The sequence below is a fragment of the Hippoglossus stenolepis genome, chromosome 9, assembly GCF_022539355.2.
Source record: "Hippoglossus stenolepis isolate QCI-W04-F060 chromosome 9, HSTE1.2, whole genome shotgun sequence".
NCBI lineage: Eukaryota > Metazoa > Chordata > Actinopteri > Pleuronectiformes > Pleuronectidae > Hippoglossus > Hippoglossus stenolepis.
In genome coordinates, this window is record NC_061491.1 from 25,572,408 (window position 1) to 25,599,916 (window position 27,509).

General features: G+C 43.6%; 1 protein-coding gene across 1 annotated transcript in view; it reads right to left on the minus strand.

The window, feature by feature from the left end:
- The window catches only part of LOC118114541 (calcium/calmodulin-dependent protein kinase type II subunit beta), a 61,307-nt gene that overhangs the window by 10,754 nt on the left and 23,044 nt on the right, over positions 1-27,509 (minus strand). The window contains 11 exon segments of the mRNA XM_035165014.2: positions 41-89; positions 2,225-2,269; positions 5,690-5,758; positions 12,545-12,579; positions 17,907-18,002; positions 21,134-21,176; positions 22,886-22,969; positions 23,132-23,254; positions 24,155-24,249; positions 24,345-24,428; positions 24,698-24,800. Coding sequence (XP_035020905.2) covers positions 41-89; positions 2,225-2,269; positions 5,690-5,758; positions 12,545-12,579; positions 17,907-18,002; positions 21,134-21,176; positions 22,886-22,969; positions 23,132-23,254; positions 24,155-24,249; positions 24,345-24,428; positions 24,698-24,800 — 826 coding nt within the window.

Sequence of the window (27,509 nt, forward strand, 5' to 3'; positions counted from 1 at the left end):
TGCAGTGATCTCTAATCACTACTCAATACTTGTTTCTTACCTTTCACGTCCTCGTCCTCCACGGTGGTGTTGCTGCTGTCTGACGACTCCTGGGGATCAGACACACTCAGTCAGTTTGGGTTGGAACTTAGCAACAACATAGGCTGTTTGTAAAGATGGACGACCTGCATGCATAGACCCTGCCTCGTCCATGTTAGTGGACGGGACGTGGACCACACAAAAAAGTCCCTTCAGGTACTTCTTATCACACTGATGCTGCTTGTTCAAGTAAGAATGAATTACCTGCTATGTTGAAACATAAGAAGGTTGTTGTTTTTGTTGTTGTTTGTCAGTAAAAACTACAGAGGAAGGATGCAGTAAGATTATCTGATGTGGATCCATGTTTTTTTTTGCGAGATAAGACGTTTTTTCAACATCTCTGATGATTTCTCAGAGAATAATAAAAAAAACTGATATTTATGAGTGTGTGGAATTTGGTGCAGAATCAAATTCTAGTGGATTTAAATGTGTTTTCACGAGGGGACTATTGGGCCTGTAGGCGGGGGGGTACGCTCTCTGAAACGCTGAGACTAACATTCAATCCAAATGTGGAAGATGTCGATGTTAATAACTGAGATGTTTTGGCAAAATTTCTGGATTGTGGGAGGAAGTAGCTGTGTCGTCCATCTTTGTTTACAGTCTATGAGTCGCACATATAATTGTGCTGAACACACATGAAGACGCACATCAGAGAAGCGGTAAACACACAATCAGGACACAGGCCAGCAGGGGGCATATTCACGTCTTCACAAAACTAAATCTGAGAGGAGCAGAGACGCTTCAACACTGATTAATGTGGAATTAAATCACAACAGATACCAAACAAGGACAAAGTTCGTTAGTCACAATCAGCTGCACCTCTGGAAAGGTAAAGTCAAACCATGCCGTCTAACCCCATCCCCCCCGATTCCCCTCCTCAACAACACTGAGTCAATATTCCTTTTCTTCTTCTACTGTGTGTATGTGTGTGCATCACAACGTGTGGTCAAATGGCGTCTGTCCTCCACAGGGCGCTCTTTCTTTTCAAGTCAATGGGATGAGCTCCATCCATCTATAGTATCTATACTAGCAGAATTGATCCTCAAAGGGCAACTGGTCGTCGTAGGAAGGAGCTGCAACCTACTGGTCTGTCATACTGGTCTGTCATACTGGTCTGTCCTCCTGGTCGTCTCACTCTTCACAGGCTTTCACCTAATTTTCCAATTAGCAGATTAAACGAGCCTAAATTCCCCTGCGTGTCGAGTTGAGAAACCCATTGACCCCGTTAGCGGTGCAACACGTGCACGAAAAAGCCTCGCAAGCAAAAAGCACAAGAGCAGTTTTAAAGCCTTTTCAAAGATCTGCCTGTTACCTGCTGAGAAGAGTGAAGTGTTTTTGAGAAAACATGTGTGAGGGAAATAAACAGAAACATCATAAAGAGTGTGATTGCACCTCCAGCTTGTTTGTCTGATTCATAGAGACATTCTGTCACTTCTTATTAGAGCTTCTAATATGTGAGCTACTCTTTCATGATCCAGTTAAGTTTATGTTGTTTAACATCATGATTGACAGCTGAGACTCATGAGATGGCAGAAATCAAATCCAGGATATTTTGGCTTCACTTCTGGATGGGGGGAAGAAGTGGAGATCCGTCGTCCATCTTTGTGTTCAGTCTATGATTTAAAACTTGTTGTGCTCACTCAGTTGAGAAAATGGCCTGACATACAAACATAAAGTGTTCTCAGTTCAGTATCTGTCTAAACAACTTTCTGATTTCCTATGTAGCTGTTTTTTGTGCTGCTGTTATAACCAGTGGACTTTACTCTGAGGACGGACCCAACATATAATGCAAAGATCAACCAGCTGTGATGTAAAACCTGCGTTTGGCTCAAAAACCAAGTTGTTTCCCTTCATCTCTGTCTCTCACACACACACACACACAAACACACACAAACACAAACACACACTCGCTTGTACATGCCCCCCCTGTTCTCCTCATAGTATAAAGTCATTTATCTGAGGTGTATAATCTGTAGCAACACACACACAGACACGTGCACATACACTAATTAGTCAACCGACGCTGTGGTGCGCTCGCACAGATGCACGATGAACAGATTGATCAAAAGGCAGGAGAAGATGAGGAAGAGGAGGAGAATGACAGAGAAGGTTAAAGAGCAGGTCAGGAGTGGGGAATGATGTGTACCTTTGTTCCATCTATTGGATTATGGATGACGGTTGTCTGAGGTTCCTGCAGGAGGAGGAGGAGGAGGAGGAGAGATGGAATGAACGAGAGAAAGAAGAGAAAAAGGAGCGAGAGAGAGATAGAGAGAGAGAGGGAGAGAAAAAACAAATTGCATAAAAAGAAAATGGCCGGAGAGGAAGAAAGAGGTGATATGAATGTTGGATGGAGAGAGGGTGCTTGTTAAGGTCGGTGGAGAAGAGAGAGGAGAGGGAAGAATCCTCCAAAGTGACAGAGTGGGTGGATGAGCTGAAACTGTAATTTAGAGTCCGTTTAGTTCTCTGAGGACTCACACACACACACACACACACACACACACACACACACACACACACACACACACACACACACACACACACACACACACACACACACACACACACACACACACACCCTGAGGAAAGAGGGTTGCAATCAAAACTGTGACATTTTTTAAAACCTCGGTCTTTCCAGGGTTTTGCTGAACATGGATCTATTTCCCTGCTGCCCTGCCGAGCATGAAGAAATCTCAAAATGCCTCTGATGCCCGACACGATGCAAATATGAACTGAATCAACAGGGTTGTTCAGTCAAAGGGACAAACATACACGTTCTAACACAGACAAACACCAACCTCAACATCTAACAAGACGCAGCCACAACCAGTGACAAGACTTCAGATGTCCCACAAGATGAAAACCAGGTCGTTCTGCTGTTTGACCATTAAATACTGGTGTATGGAATCAGCTCAGTCTCTCCTTTTGATTGGATTGAAACTAATCACTACATTTATAAATGGCTTTTTCCAGCTTCTTCACCCATTCATGCACACACACATTCATACAGCGCTTCTATATCAGCACTTGTTCTATCACACAGTGTTCGTACACTGATGGCTCAGCCACCAGGAGCGATTAAGGGTTAAGTTTCATGCCCAAGGACAGTTGGGAATGTGGACTGGGGAAGCTGGGGATCGAACCACCGACTTTTCAAGTTAGTGGATGACCAGCTTCACCACAATAATCTCATCGTCTCGTATCTTAGATCCCATTCCTACAAAGTTGCTTAAAGAAATTCTCCCCCAAATAAATAGGACTTTACTGAATACAATCAATCGCTATCATCAGGATATGTACCACATATTTCTACAGCCCCCCAAGAAGACCGGTCATCAGCTGTCTCCCTGGTGATGATGGCGGTGTTGTCAGGGCAACCATCTCCCAGGGAAACGGGCACCGGTGGCAACTTGGGCGATGACGACGAGTGAGAACAAAGTATCTAAGGTTTGCAGATTCGTGGAAGGGGGCGCGTGCCGATGGCGTCGGGTAGAGCAGCATCTTCAGGGGACTGATATCTGCGTGAAATTTGATGCAGATCCAATTAAAAATCTGATCCCGTAAATGTAGATGTGCTTTAACTACTTCTACTATGAGCACTGGATTATTTCAGGTACTGACTCACTGCTCCACAGGAAAAACCTGTGGGGCAGTCGATTGCAAAAGTCTGGACAGTTTGAAAATCTGTGGGCAGATCTTCATCCTAAAAATACCTCTGATCTGAGTGAGATGCTTTTTCAGACTGAGTCGGCCGGCTAGTAAAACACAGGGCAAGCTGAGGTATCTGCCAAAGGAAAGAGTAAATGAAAACTCTCTTACTATTACATTTGAGTCCAAGAAACAAAAGCTAAGTTGTATTTAGTTGTATTCAGAATCGTGTTTATTGCAAAGTCAGTATTACTCATACAAGGAATTTGCTGATGTGTGTTTGACATGTTTAGATACGTGCAGCGTGACACAGATATATATTTAGTGAGCAGGAGTCCCGAGGAGAAAACCCAGAGCTGTGTTTCATGTCTGGGTTGGTGAGATCATTACTGTGGCATCCAGGACTCAGTCACCAGTGATTTATTGAGTGTGACTACTGGTCTGGTTGTGTCACTGGAATGATATAATGTGCTATTCTGACCTAATAATGTCACAATATGTGTCAGAGACATAACGCTGCTCTCACAGCCTCTAAAAAAACTCGGTGCTGGAATGTTCAGACGCAGAAAACATGAATGAGCTTTTTTTTTTTGGTCCCTAATTGGACATAAACCATCTAATTTCATTTTGTGACTTAAAACACATTTTTTAATGGAACTACACTGATATTCAGAAAACTACCGCTTATCTAAGTGAGTCTTTAAATGGCAGAGAGCAGCCTGGAGCCGCTCCGAGAGGCAGTTTGGCAGAAAGAGGAGAGCACGTGCTGTGAAGCTGTCGCGTCCTGTAGCTCTTCACCCTGAGTGATTAGCGGCACATTCGTGCAACACTGTGGATAATTTGAGTCACGGAAAACAGAGCGAGGATCTTTATATACAGTCCGTGGCGAGGATGCAGATCTTTACAGTTTGTAATCAGAGGTCAGACAGATTAATGATGGTGACAGTGAACGCTTCACGCAGCTCTTTTGTGCAGTGGTTTAAGAAGATGTAGATAGGACGGACTTTGGATCACTACAATAGCATGAGGTGCAGAGTGTAGCCCAGTTTAAACAATCCTGTGATGTCTAAAGCTTAATGTACAAGATTTAAATGTTTGCAGTTCATTCATCCATCCATCCATTATCTATACTGCTTATCCTCTGAGGGCTGGGGCAAGTCCCAGCTGACATGGGGTGAGAGGTGGAGTCTCCAGTTAACCTCAATCTGCATGTTGGTCTGTGGGAGGAAGCTGCAGGACCTGGAGAAAACCCACACAGACACGTGGAGAACATGCAAACTCCACACAGAAAGACCCCAGATCTGGGGGGGGTCTTCTCGTTGTGAGGCGACAGGTCTAACCTCACAAATCACTTGGACGGTGCTTAGTAAGAATCTAGCTCCGGCTTCTGAACTTTCCTCGCAGCTGTAAACACAGGTTCTCTCTCTGTGACCATGTGCCAGGAACCCGGGAGCATGCAGGTTCTGATTCCAGCCAATTTCACCGATTTCCACGGCATCAACAGAAGAGCAGGGGTTCTCTGAAGTCAGCTGGTGTGCTATTTGGCTGGAAGGACAATCTGCAGACCTTTGGATGCTCACGTGGTGGGGGGGGGGCAGCGCTTGTCCACAGAGGCACAAGTAGGAAGGAGGGGGTAAATCGCACTGACAGTCCTGGCAGGCATTGGCTGCCTCTTCCCGTTTGGCAAACTTTAACTGACACAGAAAATGACACGGCTGCAGCGTATAAAGCCGAGAGCGAGTCACACAGCATCCCCACCTGCCAGGGGGGGGGAAATGACGCCTGACATCACCTGCTGGTTATGTGTTGCCATGACAGCGGCGATGGCAAAGATCGACCACAGCCCGAAAAAGACAGACAAGAGAGGAGGTGAAGAGAGAGGGGAGCGAGGCAGGGGGAGAGTTAGGGTCCTGAGGAGGTGGGACAGACCGACACACACACACGTACAGGTGGGGGAGGTAAATACCAGAGCAGGTGAAGAGGTGTTTCCTTTGGGGCTGGTGACTATGCTGTTTTTGGTGCTGTTTGTCTGGGGCTGTGCAGGAGAGAAGAGGGAGGAGACACAACAAGAGTGTTAACAACAGCAAGATGTGTGTGTGTGTGTGTGTGTTAGAGACAGTTTTTCCATCTTCATCCATCCTCAGTGATCTAAAGCAGGTTAATGCTCCCACAGACTTTTTATCTGACCTCCCAGGTTGTTTCAGACTCATTTCTAGTCACTCCTGTGTTTATTAAGTGTGGATGTGATTACTTTTGTAAACTTTCAAACTGAAGCAGGTTCCCACTGAGTTACACCAGAGACTTTGGTTTGATTTCAGTGTTTTTCCATTAAAATGATCACTATCAGCGTGGCTCGATGTTTACTCTACTTTTCTGATGGTGTTACGTGATGGATAAGAATCTAAAAATTATAAATATATATAAACCTGCTTAAAAATTATTGAAACTAAGAATTAATCAACCATTGAAAGAAGATTTTTTTTCCTGTCTGTCAACTGTGGATGGATTAACCACATGAAATCAGTTACTTCTCTGATGTGTGATGGATAAAAGTGTACAAATCTAAATTTAAATATGCTTAAAAAACCATTGGAACTATTAATCAATTTCAGAGTCAACAAATTGAGGAAATTACTAATTAAAACAAATAATTAAATCCTCAACATGAGCTGGACCTGGATCAGCAGAAGATGGATGGATTCACCAAATGAATAAACTCTGATAGTGTTACGTGATGGATGAGAATCTGAACAAGCCAATGAGGCACAGTAAATATGTCTGAGTGTAGATGGCAGACAGCAGCAGCAGCAGTGATGAAAGGGTTTTGTAAAACATGAATTCACACGAGCGATCTAGAATCGTGAGGGACGACACTGTGTTGACATCACCTGTGACTTCCGCTGCTTCGCAACTGTGTCATTTGTCCGTAATGAACCTCCTTCATCAGCTTCTATCAAATGTTGCTTTGAAGACCACACATCAAAGAGCGGCGGCTCCTTTTAAACCTTTATCACATCTGCATTGATTGAATCTACGTGACATCCATCGTAAAAAACATGCTTCAGAGAATATTCTTGAGTCGTGGGCGAGGAGGTGAATCACCCAAGTGACTCGCTGTGAGGAGTCCGCTGCTGTGAGAGAGATTTTAATCAAGGAGAAGTTTCACATCGGAGCCGTTTCTCCGAGATGAGGAGGTCGAGAGAAGGGTCGGATTGTTTAATGCCCCATTCAGCCTTTATACGGTGGGAACGTTAAAAGCGAGAAAACATTTGGGAAATTCAAGGACGTCAGGACGAGGTTCGCAAAGATAGAGTTCGATTTAAGACGTTTTAATGTTGTATAACTTTGATACATACAAATATAAGTATATTTACCTAATTCATATAATTCTGACATGTTAAAACATTTGGATACCAAGACAATACTAACTAATGATTAGTTTAATTACCCAAAGATATTTAGTTTATTGTGAAATCTAAATGAAAAGTGTTTAAATAGACCTGGACCCGGATGAACAGCAGAAACCCAGTGAATGGATGAAGATATGAAAACCCATTAAATAAAGAGTGTTTGATAATTGTCCAGTTCAGTGATGATGGTGTCGAACAGCGACACTGATTCACACTCACTGAATTTGTAGCAGTTTGACAAACTGACTTGCAAGACGGACAGGAAGTGTGTGTGTGTCTGTGTGTGTGCGTCTGTGTGCGTGTGTGTGTGTGTGTGTGTGTGTGTGTGTGTGTGTGTGTGTGTGTGTGTGTGTGTGTGTTATAGGAGAAGAGAGGAGACAAAGAGGAGCTTAAACATCAACACACACAAGTGCAAAAACACAAAATACACACAAAGCAGGCAGGAAAATAAAAGCTGGTGTAAGCCGACAGTAAGATGACATATAGACTTTTCACACTACCCCCCCACCACCTTCTCTCACACACACACACACACACACACACACATACACACATTCAACCAACCAAAGCCGTCACTCCGCTGCCTCTGCCCCCGACAGGCAGGAACAGGACATGTTTTCCTCAGCTCAGCAGCGTTTAGCCGGTGAACTCGTCTGCAGGATGAACTCATGTTTAATAAAGTGTCTCGATGACGGCACCTTGAAAGCAGCAGGATCATGGTGATGTGGTTCAGTTCACTCAGCCAGAGGTCGTGTGTGGAGAAGTGTTTGACACGTCTTCACAAATTCAACACAGTTCCAGGATGTTTCCAGGGACGAGGAAGGGGAACGTGGGTAAAAGTGTCCACAGGGGGGGGGGGGCAAAGACATCAGTGCACAGGGAGAAGAGAAGGTGGGGCCGCAGGAAGAAGGTCAGGTGAGAAGGAACAAGAAGGTTAATCAGGGCAGAGGAGAGGAAAATGAGTTGGGAGTCAAATTCCCTTCCAATTCACTTGGCTTAATTTGAAAAAAATAAAGAACTTCATGCAAAATTGCTGTTTCGTTTAACGTTTTTAAATCAAGTGCTTAGAGGAGGACTCGGGAGCAATGATGCTCCCACCAGGGTTGCCAGGTCTGTGGTTTTCCCGGGGAATTGGGCTACGCGGGTTGAATTTGTTGTCTGCGGGTTGGTTATACCTGTTTTTGCTCTAACGGGATTAAGTTAAACCTTCGGAAATGATTTTAATTCTCCATGGTTTACTCATTTACACAAAGCACACAAACTAAATTATTACATTTTACCTTCTCTGCCGTTTTTCCTCCTCCACCTGCCTCGATAACATGAATTTACTGTTTATACGTCATTTGTATTTTCTGTAGTTAGTGCAATTATGTCATTTGTGTATTTATTGTGAGAAACCTTTATTATTAAAAGGTTGTGATAAGGTGTTTTCAGTTGAAATAAGGTAAAGTTATCCAGACAGGAGGAGAAGGAAAAACAGAAGCCAAAGTAAAAACTAATAATTTAGTCGCCACGTTCCCTGAGCTATATTTTATTTATGATAATAAACTGTGTCTGATAATGAGGTCATTTTAAGGCACAAGATAAAGAACTGTTTTGAGTTAACTCTTTTTAATGCTGCTACACTGAGTTCCAGTATTATTTATTCAGCAGTTTTCTTCAGACAGACCTGGTAACCCTGTCTCCCACCTCCCTATTCTTTAACTCTCACTTTTTTTGAGTTTGAAGCTTCTGCATCGTTCTGTGTTAAAACTACAAGCACGAGCACCTGTTCTAAAAAAGCAGCCCCTGACAGATCTGGAGCAGCGTCCCTGGAGAAACTGATGGAAACATCCTGCTTCCATTACGTCCTCAGAATAATGTCAGGGTGAGTCTGGTGGCAGTGCACTTTGCAAGGCCCAACGCTGAAGTACAGTATGAGGTGCCTGTCTTTATTAATAAGAGGTGTTCTGATACCAATACCAGCATCAGAAATGTCTCTGATGCTGCTGAAAATGCCGGGTCGGGCGAAGCTATGTACCAATTTGATACCACGTCTTTAAAGTACGTTCGTTTCAACCACATAAAACTGGAATTTTCTTTTCCAAGAAACCACCGGCAAGTACTGTTTGATTTCTGGCAGTGCAGCGTTAGCCTGAGCTGCTAATATGTCAGCAATTTGGAAACACTTCAGTTTGGAAAGACCCCCAAGTAAAACAGCGACGTGCAACATATGTGAGACGTGAGTGTTAAATTCATTTCTATTTAAAGGAAGTAGTTGTTGTGTATTCGTAGATTTATTTGCTTGTGTTCCTTTTCAGTTATGACATTTTAAACTAGATAATAAAAGAAGTTCTATGATATTTATTCTCTGTGATATCATCACTTCCATACAGAGTAAGTATACGTCAGTTCAGTCCAGGTATCAGAATCAGAACCGGGAATGAAAGAGTGGTATCAGAACATCTTTAGTCTTTATGGGAGTTTTTGAGCAGTAAATTATTCAGTTTCTGTTACAAACATGTAAACTTCATAACTTCAGACGGCTGTTTTAATATAAATGTTTCACGAGTGAGGCACCGCTGTGTCCCAGGTGAATCGTGAAGGGAAGGAGACTTGACTCCACCGATGAAATAAGGTAAGGGCAGCGAAAAGGTGAATGAAAAACAAACAACGGTTCACCAGAGGAGAGAGGGAGAAGAGAAAGGAATCACTGGGGCAGATGCATAAGTTGCATGCTCACCATATACTGAACAGTCGAGCTGGACTTGCGTTTCTGTCCTCAGGCGATTGATGGACGGACGGATGGATGAATAGATGGATGGATGGCAGAAGAAAGTGGGGGTGGGGGGTAAAGTGACCATTGACAACAAGTGAATGTACTGATACACAGAACAGAAGAGAACTTGTCAGACTAAACCAAAAGTTGTACATTTTGCAACGCAGTCTTCAAGAGGAAGGACGAGTATTTGACTCAGAGAAGTAAGAGTTCAAAGCGAAGGAGGGGAGGTGCACGCAGACGGAGAGGAGCAGGGGTCTGAGAGGAAGTCATCAGGAAAAAGGACGAGAAAACTGTGACCCACTGTTCTCCTGTCGACACATTCACAGCATTTGGGGCAACAGAGAAGAAAGAAGAGCAAGAGAAGGAAGTTTATACCAAAGAATTCCCCCAGAACTCATCTTAAATTTAAAATCCCGACTCTCTAAATAGCTGTTCACTGTAGCATGTGTGTATTAATAAGTTATCAGCACAATTTGGGGACGTAGGTTCATGTGAGGACGAAAAATAAAGTGGAAACCAGACCCAATCTGTTTTGTAGAGGTTTTGGTTCAATGCATATGAATGCTACAGATCAAGATGTCAGTGTAGAGCGACACTGATTGAAATGTTGAATGGAGCAGCAGTAGTTGGCAGCATCGTGTGGCTGAAGGTGGCGAGAACTTAGGGCCCGTTTGCATGGAGCAGGTGTTGGAACCTGAAAAATGTCAGGTGCCGTTAAGCTTGAGTGACCCAGGGGTGGGGGGGGAGAAGGAGGACGGGCCGAGCAGAGGAGGTCAGGGTCGCCGAGAGAACAAGAGCACATGTGCAGGGAGGTGAAAAGAAGAGAAACGAGAGAAGGGGGGGGGAGCGAAGCAGGGATTGAAGAAGACGCCTTTAGAAAAGGTTTGGGGCGAGTGTGTGGGGAGCCTGTTGCTAGGCGATGAGTGTGCCGCAGTGGAAGCAAGCGTCTATTTCTGTCGTCTGAGTTTCCAGGGTCCAGACTGGCAGCTATTCCTGGAACCAGAGTCACATTCCCTGCTGAACCGACTGAGCAGGGAGGGAGGGGGATTCGCACACACACACACACACACACACACACACACACACTGGCACAGACACACACACACACAACACGCACTGCTGCACATGCACATGAGCAAATCACACATGCAGACACCCACGCTTATGCACACTCTATGTGCAGGCTTGCTAACACCCCCGCTTTCATTCTCCTTTTGAACTGACAAACGAGATGTATTAACACACACACACACACACACACACACACAACATATACAGAAACACACATCTGTATGTTCACATGCATGTGCACAAACCTCTACTTAATATGATGTAAAACGCTGAGGGGCAAACATGTTCATTTGCATTTACACCATGTTCCGCACTTTGTCGCACACTCTCGTGCAGACGTGCTGCACGCGCACACACACACACACACACACACACACACACACACACACACACACACACACACACACACACACACACACACACACACACACACACACACACACACACACACACACACACACACACACACACACAAGCAATCGTGAAAGCTGTGTGTGGGATGTGTTGCTGTAATGTGTGTGTGCACGAGCGTGGGATGGTGAGAGATCTTCATTAAGGGATGGGCAGGAATGTGGGGTTAAAGACCAGATGGGGTGAGCAGGAAGAGGAAGCACTGAATGAGGAGGAAGAGGCAGAGATGGAGGGATGAGAGGGAGAGGAAGTGATGGAAAGAACGAGTGGGGGGGGCTGACAGATGGTTACATTTAATAATGGAGATGGAGAGGTGGCAATAATGAGCTGAATAATGCTGAATCAAAATAAAGGGCTTTCAGAGGGATGTGCTAGTTGAGGCTTGTGCACAGGCTGATACATGAACATACAGGAAAACACACGTGCACAGATACGTGCCCAGAGTGGAGCTGTGGCTTTTTACAACAATTATCGGTGAACGTCTTTACTTTAAACACCAGAAACAAGGCGTTTACAGACATGACCTGTGGATAAAGTCCAGAGAACTGGGTCTGGAGTTTACACAGAGTTTGCACAATTGAAATGATCCTGAAATCTCCGTCTGTGTCGTCTACATGTTTGGCTTCACTTTTTCACCCGGAGATATTTGTTTTCTTTTTGTTTTGTAGCGAATGGACCTCCCCACTCGCTCGCGGTGAATCCAGTGGCGGATCCCCTGCTGTGTTCAGATTCTCCAGACTTTCTGCTGACTTTATACTCGGAGGCCAGGAGGAGAAAGGAGAAAGTCCACAGAAACCCCGGAGGCTCTCACTCAGACACTTGCATTCACACCTGCACCTCCTCCAGAGAAAGTGCAGAGACTCTCTGGAGTTCAGTGCATGTGTGAAAGCAGCTTTAGTGTTTCACAAATCAACGGGAAAATCCAACAGCTCCGATACTGATGCACAATATCTGAAAACAAAACCTCAGTATTCCCATATATCACAAGACACACACATCCGATTAGGTCGAGACAGACGCAACATTAATGAGAAAACACGTTGAAAAGAGTGAGATTAGCCAGAAAGAAGCAGACAGTGGAGCTGAGGGAGGATGAGGAGGCAGGAGTGTGCCGCTCTGGAGAGTGAGTGAGACTCAAGAGGAGACTGAAGAGTGTGATGACTCTTACCTTGACATCTGCCTTTTTGTTGAGCAAGGTCTTCGCTGCTGCAATTGACAAGCACAGGCAAAACAAGTCGATCAGAGCCGAGAAAAAAGAGCAGGAACGGAAAGGTACAGCAACAAGGACTCAGTGTTTATCCGTGAAGCTCAACATCTGCTTTAAGCTCCATTAGAGCCTTCAGAGATTATATCTGCTTCACTTGATTTGAGTTTTCATTGAGTCGTAGCTGTGCTTTAAGTGTTTAAAGGAGACATATCAGGTTTGATCAGTTTCTCTTTCCTCTACTGTCTTGTATAGTTTATTTGTGCATGTAAAAGTTCTGCAAAATCTGCTCCTGAAACTCCTGAAACTCCTCATCAGAAGTCCCTTCCATCCTTTCAAGTAGTCCTACATTTGCATAATGCATGTCTAGCAGCTAGTCTGACACAACAAATTAAAATCATCATCAACCTGAATACGTAGAAACCTCAGAGAGACGCACATGTGAGGATCCCTCTCCCCGGACGGACAGAGGTGCAATAGATAAGAAAGAGTTGAATCCTGATGTGAGTGATGTGTGAGTTCAGTGTTTTTCCTTCCAGTGATGCTGTGCAGCTAAAAATAACTATTGTGCCATTGCTGTCAATCAATATGGTGCCAAGCTCATTATGCAACCACACAAGTGTGAGTAATTGAATATCACTGGCTCCACTAGACAGACACATGAGAGTGATGTCTGGGCTTTTATAGGAGTAACAATCCAATGCTTTGTCAGGGAAACAAGTTCATTGTTTCACATCGACTCTCGTGCCAAGTGGCCGCGAGGAAGCCTGAACAAAGATGGCCGCCTCTCACGGCAGTCGTGCAAACCCGACTGTAAGCCCTGCCTTAAAGAGCCCTGTGGGGACCTTAATGAGGATTAGTCCATCAGTCTGCTCTCTAATGAAGGGTAATGAGGAAGAGGGTGAGGCAGGAGGGTTGGAGAGGAAGGACGATTCTGCAGAGACGCTCCTCTGACGAGCGTAATACCCATAATCCCTCACAACAGTGGAAACTGCGCGCAGACAACACGCCACGGTCTGCGGGGCCTTCAGCGTGACTGCACAGCTGAAGCACGCAAACCAAGGTGGTCCAACTGCATTAGGGGGAGGCATGTTCACCCAGAGGGGCCCCGAAGATAAGAGCCCCGCTCCCAGTGATGTCCGTGAGGATGTGGAGGGAGGAGCAACACTTAGGAGTCGCCAGATGTGGACGAGATCTAACGAGCAAATGAGTGAATTTTTTACAGCTTAAAAGTTGATCCTGAAAATGCACTAAAGAAAAGAGCCTAGAGGAAGTTGGATTTCACAGGATGGGGCCTGGATTTCTTATTTTTACCTCTGATATATTAAATTAGCCACTGAATAAAGTTGGCTGTTTATATAAGAGATTAAAAAAAGCTTTTTCTCTCTTTTAAATATTTATAGGTCTGTATTTTTAGTGTGAGACCACATCAGTATTTATAGAGTTGCAGAAAGCATTGTTTTACATCATTGATGTTATTTGAGGACGTGTGTCTGTAACAGACCTGAATCCGTCGGCTCTACAGCGCGAGAGCAGTTTGGGAAATGAAAGAACCAATCGGCTGCTGGCGCTCGTCCAGACTCCGCCTCTCCCTCTCTTACCCCCACATCGGGACCTTTTAAGGGGCTGAGTGCAATTTCAGGTCTAATCAGATTCTATCACATCAGCTTCCAGCCACATTATATAAAGAACTATTTCTGGTGGTCTGGGATTTATTTATTTATTTTGTATATCTCTGTCTCGTTCTCTTTTTCTCTCTCTCTCGGTCTGAACAAAAAACTAACTGTACCACTTCCAAACATAATGATTGTAATGGCGATAATAGTAATAGTTGTTATAAATCACATTGGTGGCGACAAGACAAAGTATAATAAGTATTAATATTGTTTTTTTCTCTTTTATTATTAAATTTATTCCTCCAAGATTATCAAGATTATCAGGCTTATTATAATTATCTTATAAGATTATTGTTCTAATTATGACAATATTGTTGTAATAATAATATTATCATAGTGGTTGGCCTATTATTATTATTATTATTATAGGATTATTAGTATTGTCATATATATCATATTTTCTTGATCCTACCTCCTTATGCTCACGCCCACATTATTATTATATAGAAAACACACAAACACACAAACACACACACACACACACTCTGTCTGTATGCATTGTTCTTGTCCTTGGATTGTTTTGTCAATGTCTTCTCTCTTGTCCTGATAAATAAATAAATAAATAAATAAATAAAAACGAAGCCTGAATTCCGTGAGAATTTCTTCGTTTTGATTCCTTTGCTGTTCAGTGAATTCTTCTGGGGAAGCGAGAGGACATTTTAAAGTCATTCATGTCGTTCCCACTTATTTTCACAGTAGTAAAACACATCCTCATGAGACAAGATATAACTCAAGAGTGAGACAATAAAGACGTACTGATAAAAGTCAGACACAGCATGTACACTGTCCTACTCCTGACTATCCTGACTTTCTTTTTTTACTCTCTTTTTACTTTTCTGCCTCGGTGACATCGTGTCTCACGCTTGAGGGGAAGTCTGCATATTCAGAAGTCAAGGACGGAGCAAGAGGACGTGATAAAGAGGAAGTGGAGGGGATGTGACAGCGGCGTGAACGTGCACGGTTCCCTCCTCAGTCTCCTTCCACAGGCCGGTTGTTACTGAGGAGAAGAAACGCGGTCAGAGAAGTGTCAAGTTCACTCTCTCATATTCCCTGATGGCTTGGTAGAGGAGGGGGTATGAAAGGAGAGCAGAGGAGCAGAGAAGGAAGAGGAGGGATGATGAAAGTAATAAGAGTGTTTTACTGAGCTCCTTCCAAACACCATTATTCTGTCAAAGTGGATTTTCTACTCAAGGCTGCTAACAATGGTTTAAATTCCAGTGATGATGATGAAATCTCAGAGGAAACCTGAAAAAAAATCAAACAATCAGACGTTGCTTAATTCAACCAGAAGGTGAAGAAGCAGTGGGTGCTCCTTACCTCGCCACAAATTACACATGAAGCAAGAAGAGAGAGGAGGAAGAGATTAAAACAAAAAAAGCATCACTGATAAATTCCCACTAAAACATCGCAGGATGCACGACTGCAAGAGCGAAGCAAGGAGGGGCGTGGACTCGCATGAAGAGTCAGAGATAATCACATGAGACGTAGACGTTGGCATCTGCACCAAGCTCCTGAAGGGACCTTTTCAGGTGCAAGGACTTTTTTTGTATAAAAGTTTAGTTTGAGAGCAGGACTTGTTGATTTTCTGATTTTGAAATGTTCTCACTCGACTAGCCCCAGCTTGTAATTAGAATTTGCTCTGCTTGTGCTCAAACTGTGGGCCTGTCACTCAGATATTTCTCTGTGCTCCCAAAACGCCTGTTTTTGAGGATTTCAGAGAAGAGCTGAAGCTGCAGTGCAGGAAATCTTCCCAAGCAACAAAATCTTTGAGCACAAAAACACAATTTGGGTGCAAGCAGAGCAAATGGAAGCACAAGCAGAGGCTGTGTGAGTGTGAGCGCAGGGCTTTGAGTGAGAGCATCACAAGATCTGAACATGCATACATGATTATGGACGATAGATCAAGGCTCCAGTAAGCCAGCGAAGGGGGAGGCGGTATAAATATTTGATTGAAGCCCAGTGGAGGCTGAGGGACACAGAGAGGACAGTGGAGTCCCAGTGGGCCAAAGAAACAAGGACGCTGCTACTACTTCTGTCTCCTCAGCTCAGTGCGAGACTGTCACGTGAAGCTCTTTGTCATTTAACGCCCGCGGTTCAGTCCCACAGACCCAGAGCGAACACATTAGGTTCACGTTCATGACGATGTCCTCAGCATCTGCTGCAGCGGCACCGAATCTGAGAGATTGTTGGTGAGCTTAAATTTAACTGTATTCAAGTTGCTCAAATTAAAGAAAAAGAGCAAATCGCCTTTTCCGGGAATAAGGCTCAGAGAAGCTGAGCTCACTGGTGAAGGCAGCCGAGGATGTGGCAGCTTCATGTTCCTCCGACCGAACAACAGCTAAGGGCGAGTAAATAAAACTCAAAACACGTAAATAAGACTCAGGGGAAGTTGCTCTGTGGGAGGTCATAAAGGTTATAGCCTTAACAAGCTGATATGGCCATCGGGCAAACAGTGTTTCTGCAGTTTTAATTTCAGTCCTGTTAAAATGTTTTAAATCCATTTTCTTTAAACTTTCAACACACCAGAAGATTCTCTGTGATTTCTTCAGAGAACAATTCACGGATCTGGATATGTACTGTTTACAGAATGCGGAGTACGTGGGAGCAGCTGAGGGACACATCCTCAATGCATGAATAGTACAAAAGCATGTGTGACTTCATGAGAACCAGCCCAATCTTGCATCGTCCACAGCGTTCACCATGCTCCACAATCTCAGTGCTGCAGCGCATGCACCAGTCCAGTGCCCCATGCAGCATTCACCGTCAGCTCCCGGGCCGTTCCATCCTTTAAGTGACAGGGGTGAACTTTCCAGTGTCATTGTCAGACAGAGAAAAGAGAAAAGAGAGAGGGGGAAGAGGAGTGAGGGCGAAAGTGAGATATATGAAATGATGGTGGAGAGAGAGGGAGAGTGGGAGCGATGCTGGTGGAGTTGTAGAAAAGAAGAAGTGACCTGAGAGACAACAGTGACATGAGAGGAGTGGAGTGATGTGAGGGAGGTGAGGTGGGAGGAAAAGAGAAGAAGAAACAGAGGGACAGGACAGAAGTGAGTCCAGGCCATGCTCTGTGCTCGCTTGTGGAGATGAAGATGAAAGATGAAGATCAACACGGGTCAGTGGCGCAGCAGCCAGCCAATCAGATGTGAGACAGGAGGTGAAGGATGAGCTGACATGGAGATATGACAGCAGTAGCTCGGCTTCCATCGTTTACATCATTTCAGATTTAAGAAATAACAAAGATTAATATCTCTCCATGACTGCAAAAATAAATTCTTCTTATTCATAAAGATATATTACAAAAATAGGAATAGAAGCAAACTGGTGATTAAAACTGTGAAGGTTTGAAATATGGCTTTATCTTAATATCTTAACATCCCAGATAAGCCATGGGATTTGCTCAGCCTTCCTCGGATAAAACCCAATATGACGTCTTTCCTAACACAATATTAATTAGCTCGATGGAATCCTCGCTAATGCTGCTTCTGATGATGAGACGCTGGGTGGTGTCGTTAGCGACGTGGTCAGCCATCATGCTCTGAGCTCCCATGCTGAGGAAGGAGGGAGGAAGAGGAGAGAGCAGATGAAAGAAGAGGAAGACCAAAGAGAGGGGGACAGAGAGAGGTGGCATGCCCCTGGGTGAGCCACCGTGCTACCTTGTTCCACCAGCCCTGCGGTTGTGCCGGCGGCTGCAGCCACTGCTGCCGCGGCCGCCGTGACGGAGGCCGGAGCGGTGGTCTGCCTGCTGCCCACTGTTAAAGAGTCCAGCACCGGGCACACAGGACGAAAGAGGGTTACGAGGAGAGGAGGAGGAGAAGAGGAAGAGGAGTGGCATTTAGAAAGAAGGGTAAAGGAGAAGGAGGAGAGAGGCAGAGGGAAGAGAGAGCAGAGGTGAGACACAGGGCTCATTAGTTCAGAGTGGGATTCATACACATAAACACTATGCGGCTGTGACACAGATTCTGTCACAGATGAATCCGCTGCGGTGACAGAAGAGAACAACGTCAGGGACACAGATCTTAACTCTCATCAGGGACGTTTTCAAAGCCTGCGATTTGTCTCTACAGCTGTTTTTAAGACATGAACTTCAGACAATAGGGTCCGGACATTTTGCAGAGTTTGTCTTTTATATATGAAGCAGGAGATTGTTCACAGCAGCAGGAAAATGTCCGGAACATCCAGGTGAAGGGTGGAGGCTGGATAGAGCGGCAGGAGGCAGGAGATGATATTTACATTTTACTGCAGAGATCTACTTGTGTTTCCAAGTTGCATCTTTACATGTACGGCTCCTCTTTTTAATCCTAGAATATTTGTATACATCTAGTTTTGTGTCCGTCACGTGTTAGAAACCTCATCAACACACCCACTCGCTCCCTGTGAATGTTCAGGACATTTTCCTGCTGTATTCTCACATGGACCCACTCTGACATTTTACTCGTGAGGTTGGCAGGAAAAAGTTCATGAAAATGTCTGAATATCTGACTCAGAGAAGACCAGGGTTTCTGCAGGTGTCAACAAGTTAAACACTTCGTAAGACCTCATTGAATGAAGACGTGTGTCAAGTAGGACAGACATGAGGGAATATCAGTGTCTCTTTTTTGTGTGCGTTTGTGTGCGTTTCTCTGTGCGTGTCTGAAAGCAGCTTAAGTGAAGTAGTCAAGTAGAGAATAAACCTGGAAACACCACGTTGTCTCTCAAACTACAGACAGTTGGTCTCTATAGCTTCTATTGGTCTTATTTGTAGTTTTATTACAGCGTGTTAACATCTGTATCATTGAGAAAGAACTACAACACAGAGACATATGCATGCCACCCAAACATTTTAAAGTGGGATGGAGGTAGAATTAAAAGAACGTTACAATAATCAAGACCAACCTAAACATATTCAAGACCTAGTATCTTTTAAGGCCTAAAATTCAGATGATTAAATTCGAGGTGTTTTTACACTTTTTGTCGACTGAGCAGAAACCCTGTTCACATTTGAGTTCTCACATGAGTTCCAGAGAACTTCAGGAACTAGTTCGGACTTCAGTGAAAGTCTGAAAGCAGCTTATGACCTGAAAGCAGTGTTATTGTTAAATGATGATGATGATGATGATGATGATAATACAGAGTTTAGACAGCGTTAGTAAATGTTACATTCAATGTTCTCACTAAACACTAAATGTGTAGCTTCACTGGAGATATTTATACAGTCATAATATACAATGAGAACATAGTGACCCATTGTGTAAGGCGCTGATGGCAAATTATTACTGAAGCTCCGTCTGAGGTGTGTGTGTGTGTGTGTGTGTGTGTGTGTGTGTGTGTGTGTGTGTGTGTGTGTGTGTGTGTGTGTGTGTGTGTGTGTGTGTGTGTGTGTGTGTGTGTGTGTGTATTTGCCGTTGAGAAGTGTCAGAGCGGCCGCTGTGACTCATGTTTTCTGAAGCAACATGCTTGCACACACACAAACAGAGATCACACACGCATACATTTCTACTGTATATGTGAAATACAGACGTACTGGACATGAACAGTGGTCGTGACTCGTTAAAACAAAATGAAGGAACTACTTTGGATTCTTCATCACGCACCTCCAGGAAATAGAATCTCCCTCAAAGACGAATATTTTACAAATCGTCTCCACAGAAATTCAGACTTCTTGTTGCATCTTAAACGCTAAGATTGAAACGTCTCATTAAGAGAAACTGATTAATCCCTTTTTATTCTATAGATACCGGAATGTTTGGATGCAGTGAATCAGGGAAAAGAGGTTTGATTTCTGACTAAAGAAAGTTGTTTGTCAAAGAGTCTCTGAGGCACAGATTTGCTGTCGTCTGTCTTAGATTAGAGCAGAGATATAAAACCTTAAAGACAGTGTCAGCAAGTACAGAAATATACACAAATGCAAAGACAAGAACGGAGAGAAAAACACGTGCACAGCTTTCGGCTCAGGTTCAGTGTTTCCCCACGTTTTACCACAGCAGCTACTTCCATCAAGGAGGTTGTGTTTTGTTTGGTTATGTTTGTTTGACTCTTAGTTAGAAGGATTATGCAAAAACTACTGGACAGATTAGCATGAAACCTGGTGGAATGATGCATTATGGGTCAAGAGAGAACTTATTAAAGTTCGGTGCGGATCTGGATTAGAGGGCGGATCCAGGAACAACATTTGAATTGGTTTCTCACAGAATTATTCATATATCTTGATGGAAAATACATAAGGGACTGATATTTAGGAGAGTGTGGACTTTGGTGCAGATCCAAATAAAAATCCAGATGTAGTGAATTTAAACGTGGTTTCATGAGGGGACTCAGATTGTTTTATTTCCTCATTTAGGAAGAAGAAGCGCTTGAATGAAAATGAGGGAAACACTGAAGCTGCACTGAGATGAAATGAAGATGTGATTTTGCTTTTTGAAAGCTTGCTCATGTAAAATTATGAATAAAACACGTATCTGTGGTGAAGGGACACATCTGGGTCTGTCACACAATGTTCACTGTTACCAGGGGTTTACAAAGCACATGCCACCATCTTGGAAGAACAGATCGTCCAAAAGAAGAAACTGAAACTGTCTTTTTTAGTGTGTCTCCTGTTTTAAAATGACGCTCTTCTCACTGCTGAAATACTCAGCCCCTGTGATTGTGGCTGAAAAGACTTTGTCATTTCAGGTTTTAGGTGAAATATCACTTTTAAGAGTCTGAATCCTCCAACATGGCGGCATGTTGCTCAAATTAAACCGTATAAAATTGTGAGATTCTCTTATTTTGCTTCGTCTTTAAGTACTTGGCATGCAGACAAATTAAATTCAAAATTCCATATCGGCCTACGTCAGTTCACAGATATGAATGGTAGATTTATGATAATGGTGGAATATAGGAATTATGTCCAGGAAACACTCACCAGAGAAATTTCGAGAAACCAGCATGGTGGTAAGAATGGCCCCCTGCGGAGAAAAAAAACCAAGAAGAGCAGTTCAATATCAAACATTTGAACTGGTGACATAATACTTTTGGCATTTCTATTAAAAATAAACATCGATTGCACTTCTCGCTGTCACTGACGATTCAAGTTTATAAGCTGTTCCAAATTCAAAGCAAAGGTCTTTCCTTGGAAAAAAATCCCCACCCACACGAAAACCAAAAACTTTATCAGCAGAAAATCAAGAAGGAACAGGAATAGAACTCAGTAGAGCGAATACACCCGAGGCTCCAAATCACTCACACTGATACACACTGATACACACAGATATCAGTCCTCTAAATCTGCCTGATCAAGATCCATGAATTACTCCCTGGGAAATCAGCGAAAGCATCAAAAAAAAATCTCCCAATGTTAAAGAAAGTGATTAAAAAGTTCCCTGATCTGGATCTGCATCAAAATGTAATAGTTCCTTTCCACACTACATCCAAGTTTTGTGGAAATCCGTCAGGTAGCTTTTGTGTAATCTTGTTTCCACACACACACACAAACGTACGGGGGTGAAAACGGCTCGGTGACGTAGAACCAACGACGCTGTTTGACCGACAGATGATCTCTGAAATGTGAAGCATGTTTCAAGCTGCACACGTAAACTACCGAGACCTGTTTACTCCTCTTTATATTTAATATTGATGCATCAACAACTGGGGCCAGACGGGCAGAGAGGGAAGTTTATTGGGCTATAAAATGGCACTGGGATGCAAATAGACCAGAGCTGTGGAGGCTGATCATTTACTTCTGATCTAATTAGCTGATCTCACTGCAACATAACCACAGCAAAGTCAGTGCAGTCAGATTTCCACGAAACTTGGTTGGGACATGGATCACGAAGGAAGCGATTATATGAATATGAAAACGAATAAATCTCTAAATAAATAAATAAGAAAAAACTGAAGAATACCAACAAATACCTGTCCATAAATAATCTTTTTTCATATAAACTAAGAACTCAGGTCGGAGGGTTGAAGTGTGGGAGGTAAGAAGCTTGAGGGGAAGTTGTAACTAGTGTAGGAGAGTTAAATGTAAACTGGGAATATATGTAATCTGAATTCTATTTTAAATATCCTACAGGGTCACACCACACTATTGCTATTTTCTGGTTTATGTACTGTATCTACTGAATGAATCTACTGGTGTATATCCTCATAATTTTGTATTTATTGTAAATATAAAATTTACTTCAAGTTTTTATGATTTTATGAGCATTTCTTGTTGTTTACTGTGTAACTGAATGTCTGGCGTCACCAGCGCTCATGTCCTTTAGCGACAGAGACAACTGGTTGGTGTGTGTTGGTGGAACGGTCCAAACGCTCGCCACCTGTGTCTCTGCTTCCAGTTTGCCATGTGCTGGTATGCGAGCCACGCCAGGACCGGCCAAAAGCAGCAGGGTAACAGCCACATGCTCAAATAGCTTAGCTGTTGTATCGGTGTCAGCACTAAATCAGTGTCGGGAGGAAACAACGCATGTAGGAAACGTGGGAGCCAGTAAAGAAAAGCACTGATACTTATAATGCGTCTTCTCCGTTTCACACGTTTTATCGCTGAACTTTGATCGGATTACACATTTACACATCACAAATATTACCGGACAAAAGGAGGAAGTGATGCTTCACGAGCCCGAAATGATGTGAAGGGTCGAGGAAACTGCAGAAGAGGGCAAGTTTACAAACTGACCTTGAGTTTCCTCCTGGCGTTGAATTTCTTCAGGCACTCCACGGTCTCCTGTCTGTGCATCATGGACGCCACTGTGGATCGTTGCTGGAGGGGGGAGGAAGGAAAGGCAGAGCAGGAGAAGGATGGAGAGGACACACAGAGAGAACAGGAGGAGGACAAAGAAAATAGGTTTGTCCAGGTTAGATGCTTTTAAGTGTGTAGCAGTGTAACAAGTGATCACGTCTGTCTCGAGCGGGGGACACTTACGCAGACCCATGGGTGCTTGAGGGCCTCCTGAGCTGTGATCCTCTTGGCTGGGTTGATAGTGAGCATCTGGTTGATCAGGTTCTTGGCCTCTGGGGTGACCGTGTCCCACTCAGGAGAAGGGAACTGAAGAGACAAACAGGACCACCGTCATCATCATCAGGATTCCCAACATATTCAGAAAGTCAGTTCACAGTTGCAGCCTCTTCTTTTTGCGTACTTTGATTTAAAGAATGAATACATCCTGTTATAGTATATTTGATTATTTCAGATTCATTTTATTTATTTATTTATTTATATGACATTTGAGTCAAATTCCAAGACTAAAATTCAGATGATTTTGCTTCACTTTTTGTGAGCCATGAGTGAAATGCCTTATGAATGCTTTATGTCTATGTGTATTTTGAAAAAGATGCATTACAGAGATACAAAACATTTTTAATTTGACTTTTGTGCATCCCACAAACAGAACTAATAAAGCTGCCTTCAGCAATATCATTAACATCTCTCACATTGGAGCAGAGTCATTAGTGTTTTATGTCTCTTGGTTGAATAGAGGATAAACAACACACTCAGCCAAAGGCCAGATGTGAGACCAGGGTGTTGCTGGTGCATGTGGCGTCAGCCTTTTAGCCCCTGTGTCACCCTGTGGGGGGGTTTGTCGACAATTTCAGAAAAAACAGCCCAAAGCACTGGTTGATAAAATTAAAATCCAATCATGTCCTTTTGTGTTCAGGCAAAAATGAGCGAGCTCTGTGGCCTGTGAGCTCAGAATCATTGCTGGAGACTCAGTCAACCTCTCATTCGGCGCAGAGCTGAACGTGAGAGAGAAGGTGAGGCGTCCTCTCTAACCCCCCTGAAATATGAATGTGGTGACTTGGGTTATGTAACCGCTACCAAACAGGAGCAAGGCCAGTGGGAGGAGAGGAGAGGAGAGGAGAGGAGAGGGAGAGGAGAGGGAGAGGAGAAGGAGAAGAGGGAGAGGGAGAGGAGAGGAGAGGAGAGGAGAGAGGAGAGGAGACTCACATCGTAGGCCCCAGCCTTGATCTGCTGGTACAGCTTGTGCTGGTCCTCATCCCAGAAAGGGGGGTAACCCACCAGCAGGATGTAGAGGATCACCCCTGAGACACACACACACACACACACACACACATATTGTTGAAAAATGTAGGAAAAGCCATTCAGCACCGTGTGTGACTTTGTGTGTGTCGCTCACCGCAGGCCCAGATGTCCACAGGTTTGCCATATGCCTCCTTCCTCAGGACCTCGGGGGAGAGGTAACCCGGTGTGCCAGCAAATCCTGCAGCAAACACACACACACACACACACATTGTACAGAGAGCGAGTTCATCGATGAGGAGTGTGTGAACGCTACTGTCCGAGTGGGAGCCTCTGGATTATTCTCCGCCTGACCTACTGGTATAAAGTCTGCAGGAAGTCTGGAGAATCTGATGTGAGAACGCAGCAACCTTATTTTTTCAACTGCATCATTATAGACACCCTTATAGCTTCAGGTGAAATCTAAAATAAAATGTGGAAGTCATTCTCTCCTGTATCAGCTGTACCTACCGAACCAGGCCTGCTGATCCCCCTGCACCTCGATGGCCAGGCCGAAGTCGGCCAGCTTCACGGCAGCGTTCTTACATTTGCTTGCCAGGAGCAGGTTCTCTGGCTGAAGTGGAGAAGAGGAGACAAATAGGGTTTCACAGATATTCTAATGAAGGATATTCACTGTCCTAGTGAGGGAGGAGGTGGGAGTGGAGAGCTACGCATGCACATCTGCAAGAAAATGGGGTTCATACTCAAAGACAACGTATTCAGCACATGAAATAAACACACACACAGACATGTAGAAGCTTCACAACAAAAGTCAGTCCACATTTCAGCAGAGGTTTAAAGTCAGTCAGTCTTTTTCCTTCTCGCCTCCTGTGCTGTGGTCTACAGGCTCATCTCTGTGGCCCAGATAGAGCTGCAGCCTCATTACTCTCTGTCAGAGGACGACTCTAATAATGGGTTGTTATCCCCACTGGTCTCTCTCTCTCTCTCTCTCTCTCTCTCTGTCTCTCTCTAATCACAGACAAGGTTAGCTCCATGAAACGCAACCATAAGTCGGGTGTGACGACTTGGGAAGTCAGCTATCGGCTAACAAGCTAACCTATATATTGATATATTGATACGCTGAGCTGCGATGCAAAGATATGGAATATTTTTAAACATTCTTTCATATCTATTAATAGTTGATATTGATAATTATCATGAAAAATGTCACATAGCTTTTGTGATATTGCGATCATTATTAATGTTTTAGCACCCAGCCTTATATTTCACAGTTTAACCATGAACTTTATTATAAAATTATTATAAATAAAGAGAAAACACAAAAATATATAAAGTAAAAACTACTAACTAGTTTTGTCTAAACTGAAAATAACTATGTGAACCTGACAGAAATGGATCTTTAAATCCCTGCGAGCTTCTACTGACCGAACACAAAGTCACAGTGAAGTTACTCCTGAGATCTGTTCTCGTGTCCTTCGAGTCACTTGATCTCTTCATCGTCACTCACACACTTTTCCTTTTCTTCCAAATACAAACTGTACTGTAGCCGTTTCCTGAAATGCACCAGTGTGCAAAACAAGTGCAAACGCACAGCGCGGAGAGAATGAGTGTGTTATATTTAGGCCTCGTCTGCACTGCGGCAGCGTGCTTTTCATCCTCGGCCTTCCTCCCTCTGCTCTCGCCCCTCAGCTAATTTGTTTGGAGGCAACAGAAAAAACTGTGGGTTTAAAGCTCGGATACTTAAAAGTCAGCTTTGACAGCGTTTGAGTCTAAAGGAGAAGGAGAGAGAGGCTGTGAGTGAGTGAAGCTGGAATCCTGAGGCTCCCTCGGGTCGTCACATTCTCAGCTCTACCACTTGGTTCAGGATTCACTCTTTTGTTAGGACTTGCCAAAATTGCAGCAGTAAAATAAATCGGTGAAAACGTGGGTGGAGATTCTGATGAAGTGAGCGCTTCCATCAAAGAGGTGCATAATAAACACAACGTAAAACATCCAGGGCCACGAGCTCAGACTTTACAACAGTGATCGCCATCTGATTGTTTTACATATGGTCAACGCTCCGTCCTTTCTCCATCTCCTCAGACACAGCTGAGCAGTGACGCTGTGGCTGAGCGACACAGAGAGGAACACGTATGAAAGGTAGAGAGAGCAGGTCATGAGTGGGTGTTTCTAATGGAAGGATTCCCAGTTTTCTCTCTCTCTCTCTCTCTCTCTCTCTCTTTCTATTCCTCTGACTTCAGAGGATCTGGAGCTGCAGCAGTATTCCTGATTTATTCCTAATGAGAGCGGCAGAGACGTAGACAGAAACTGGCTTATTCAACCCTCACGTGAACGGCACTTATTAGTTTGCACGTAATAGATTTTAAGTCATATTATTATCTAAAACTAGATTTCTTTATTATTATCTGGATCAGGCGGGAGATCCAGGATTTTCTTATTTCACATTTTTTTTACATTGTGAGACATTTTCACCAATTTCCTTTGGATTCATTTATGGATCTGAAAAATGTGCATATTTAGTTTACTGGTTTCTATAAATGTGTGAACGTTGGTGCAGCTTGATTGAATTGAATTGACTGTTGGGTCTTGGCGGAGGAATGAGCTCGAGTGACATTCTAGAGAGTACACCTGAATAAAGACACCTAAAGCAACAATATATTGGATTTTTACTTTAACCTGTTGCAATTTTGGTAGCATAAAATACAGCTTTAAGTAGAAAAATGTATGTTTTAAAAAGGAATATTTAAGTCAACAAAGTTTCAGTTATCGACACTTTTCTATCTTTAACACAATCAAAGTTTAACTTATTAAAGCAGTGTGATTTTTTTCAATTCTTTCAATTTCCATTGCATCTATTACTTGTATCTACAAACAACACACTTTAAATAATTAATAAACCAATAAAAAAAAACTGCTATATGTGCTAATATATCTGCTGTATATTCTGTACAGTACAGGGCTATATGGAGTTACCACCTTTCTGGCGCACATATAAATCTGTTGGCTGTGTTGTCATCTCATCTGCCATAACCCAGTTCCTAATTCGAGGGATCTTGTCACCCAGGCTGTCCTCAGTCATCACACTATGACCTATTGCATGAAATGCTCCACGATGCCTGGGTGTGAAACCAGATAGGCGTGTCGGCTAAATAAAGAAATAGCCACAACAGTTCTGATAAACACAACACGTCTTTGCTGGAATGCCGGGACTGACATTTGCATAGAAGACGTGCACCGCTGAAGATGCAACAAACAGGCATGCACATAAAAATAAAGATAAAAGACTAACAGGTACAAGACAAGACAGGACCAGGGACTGGAA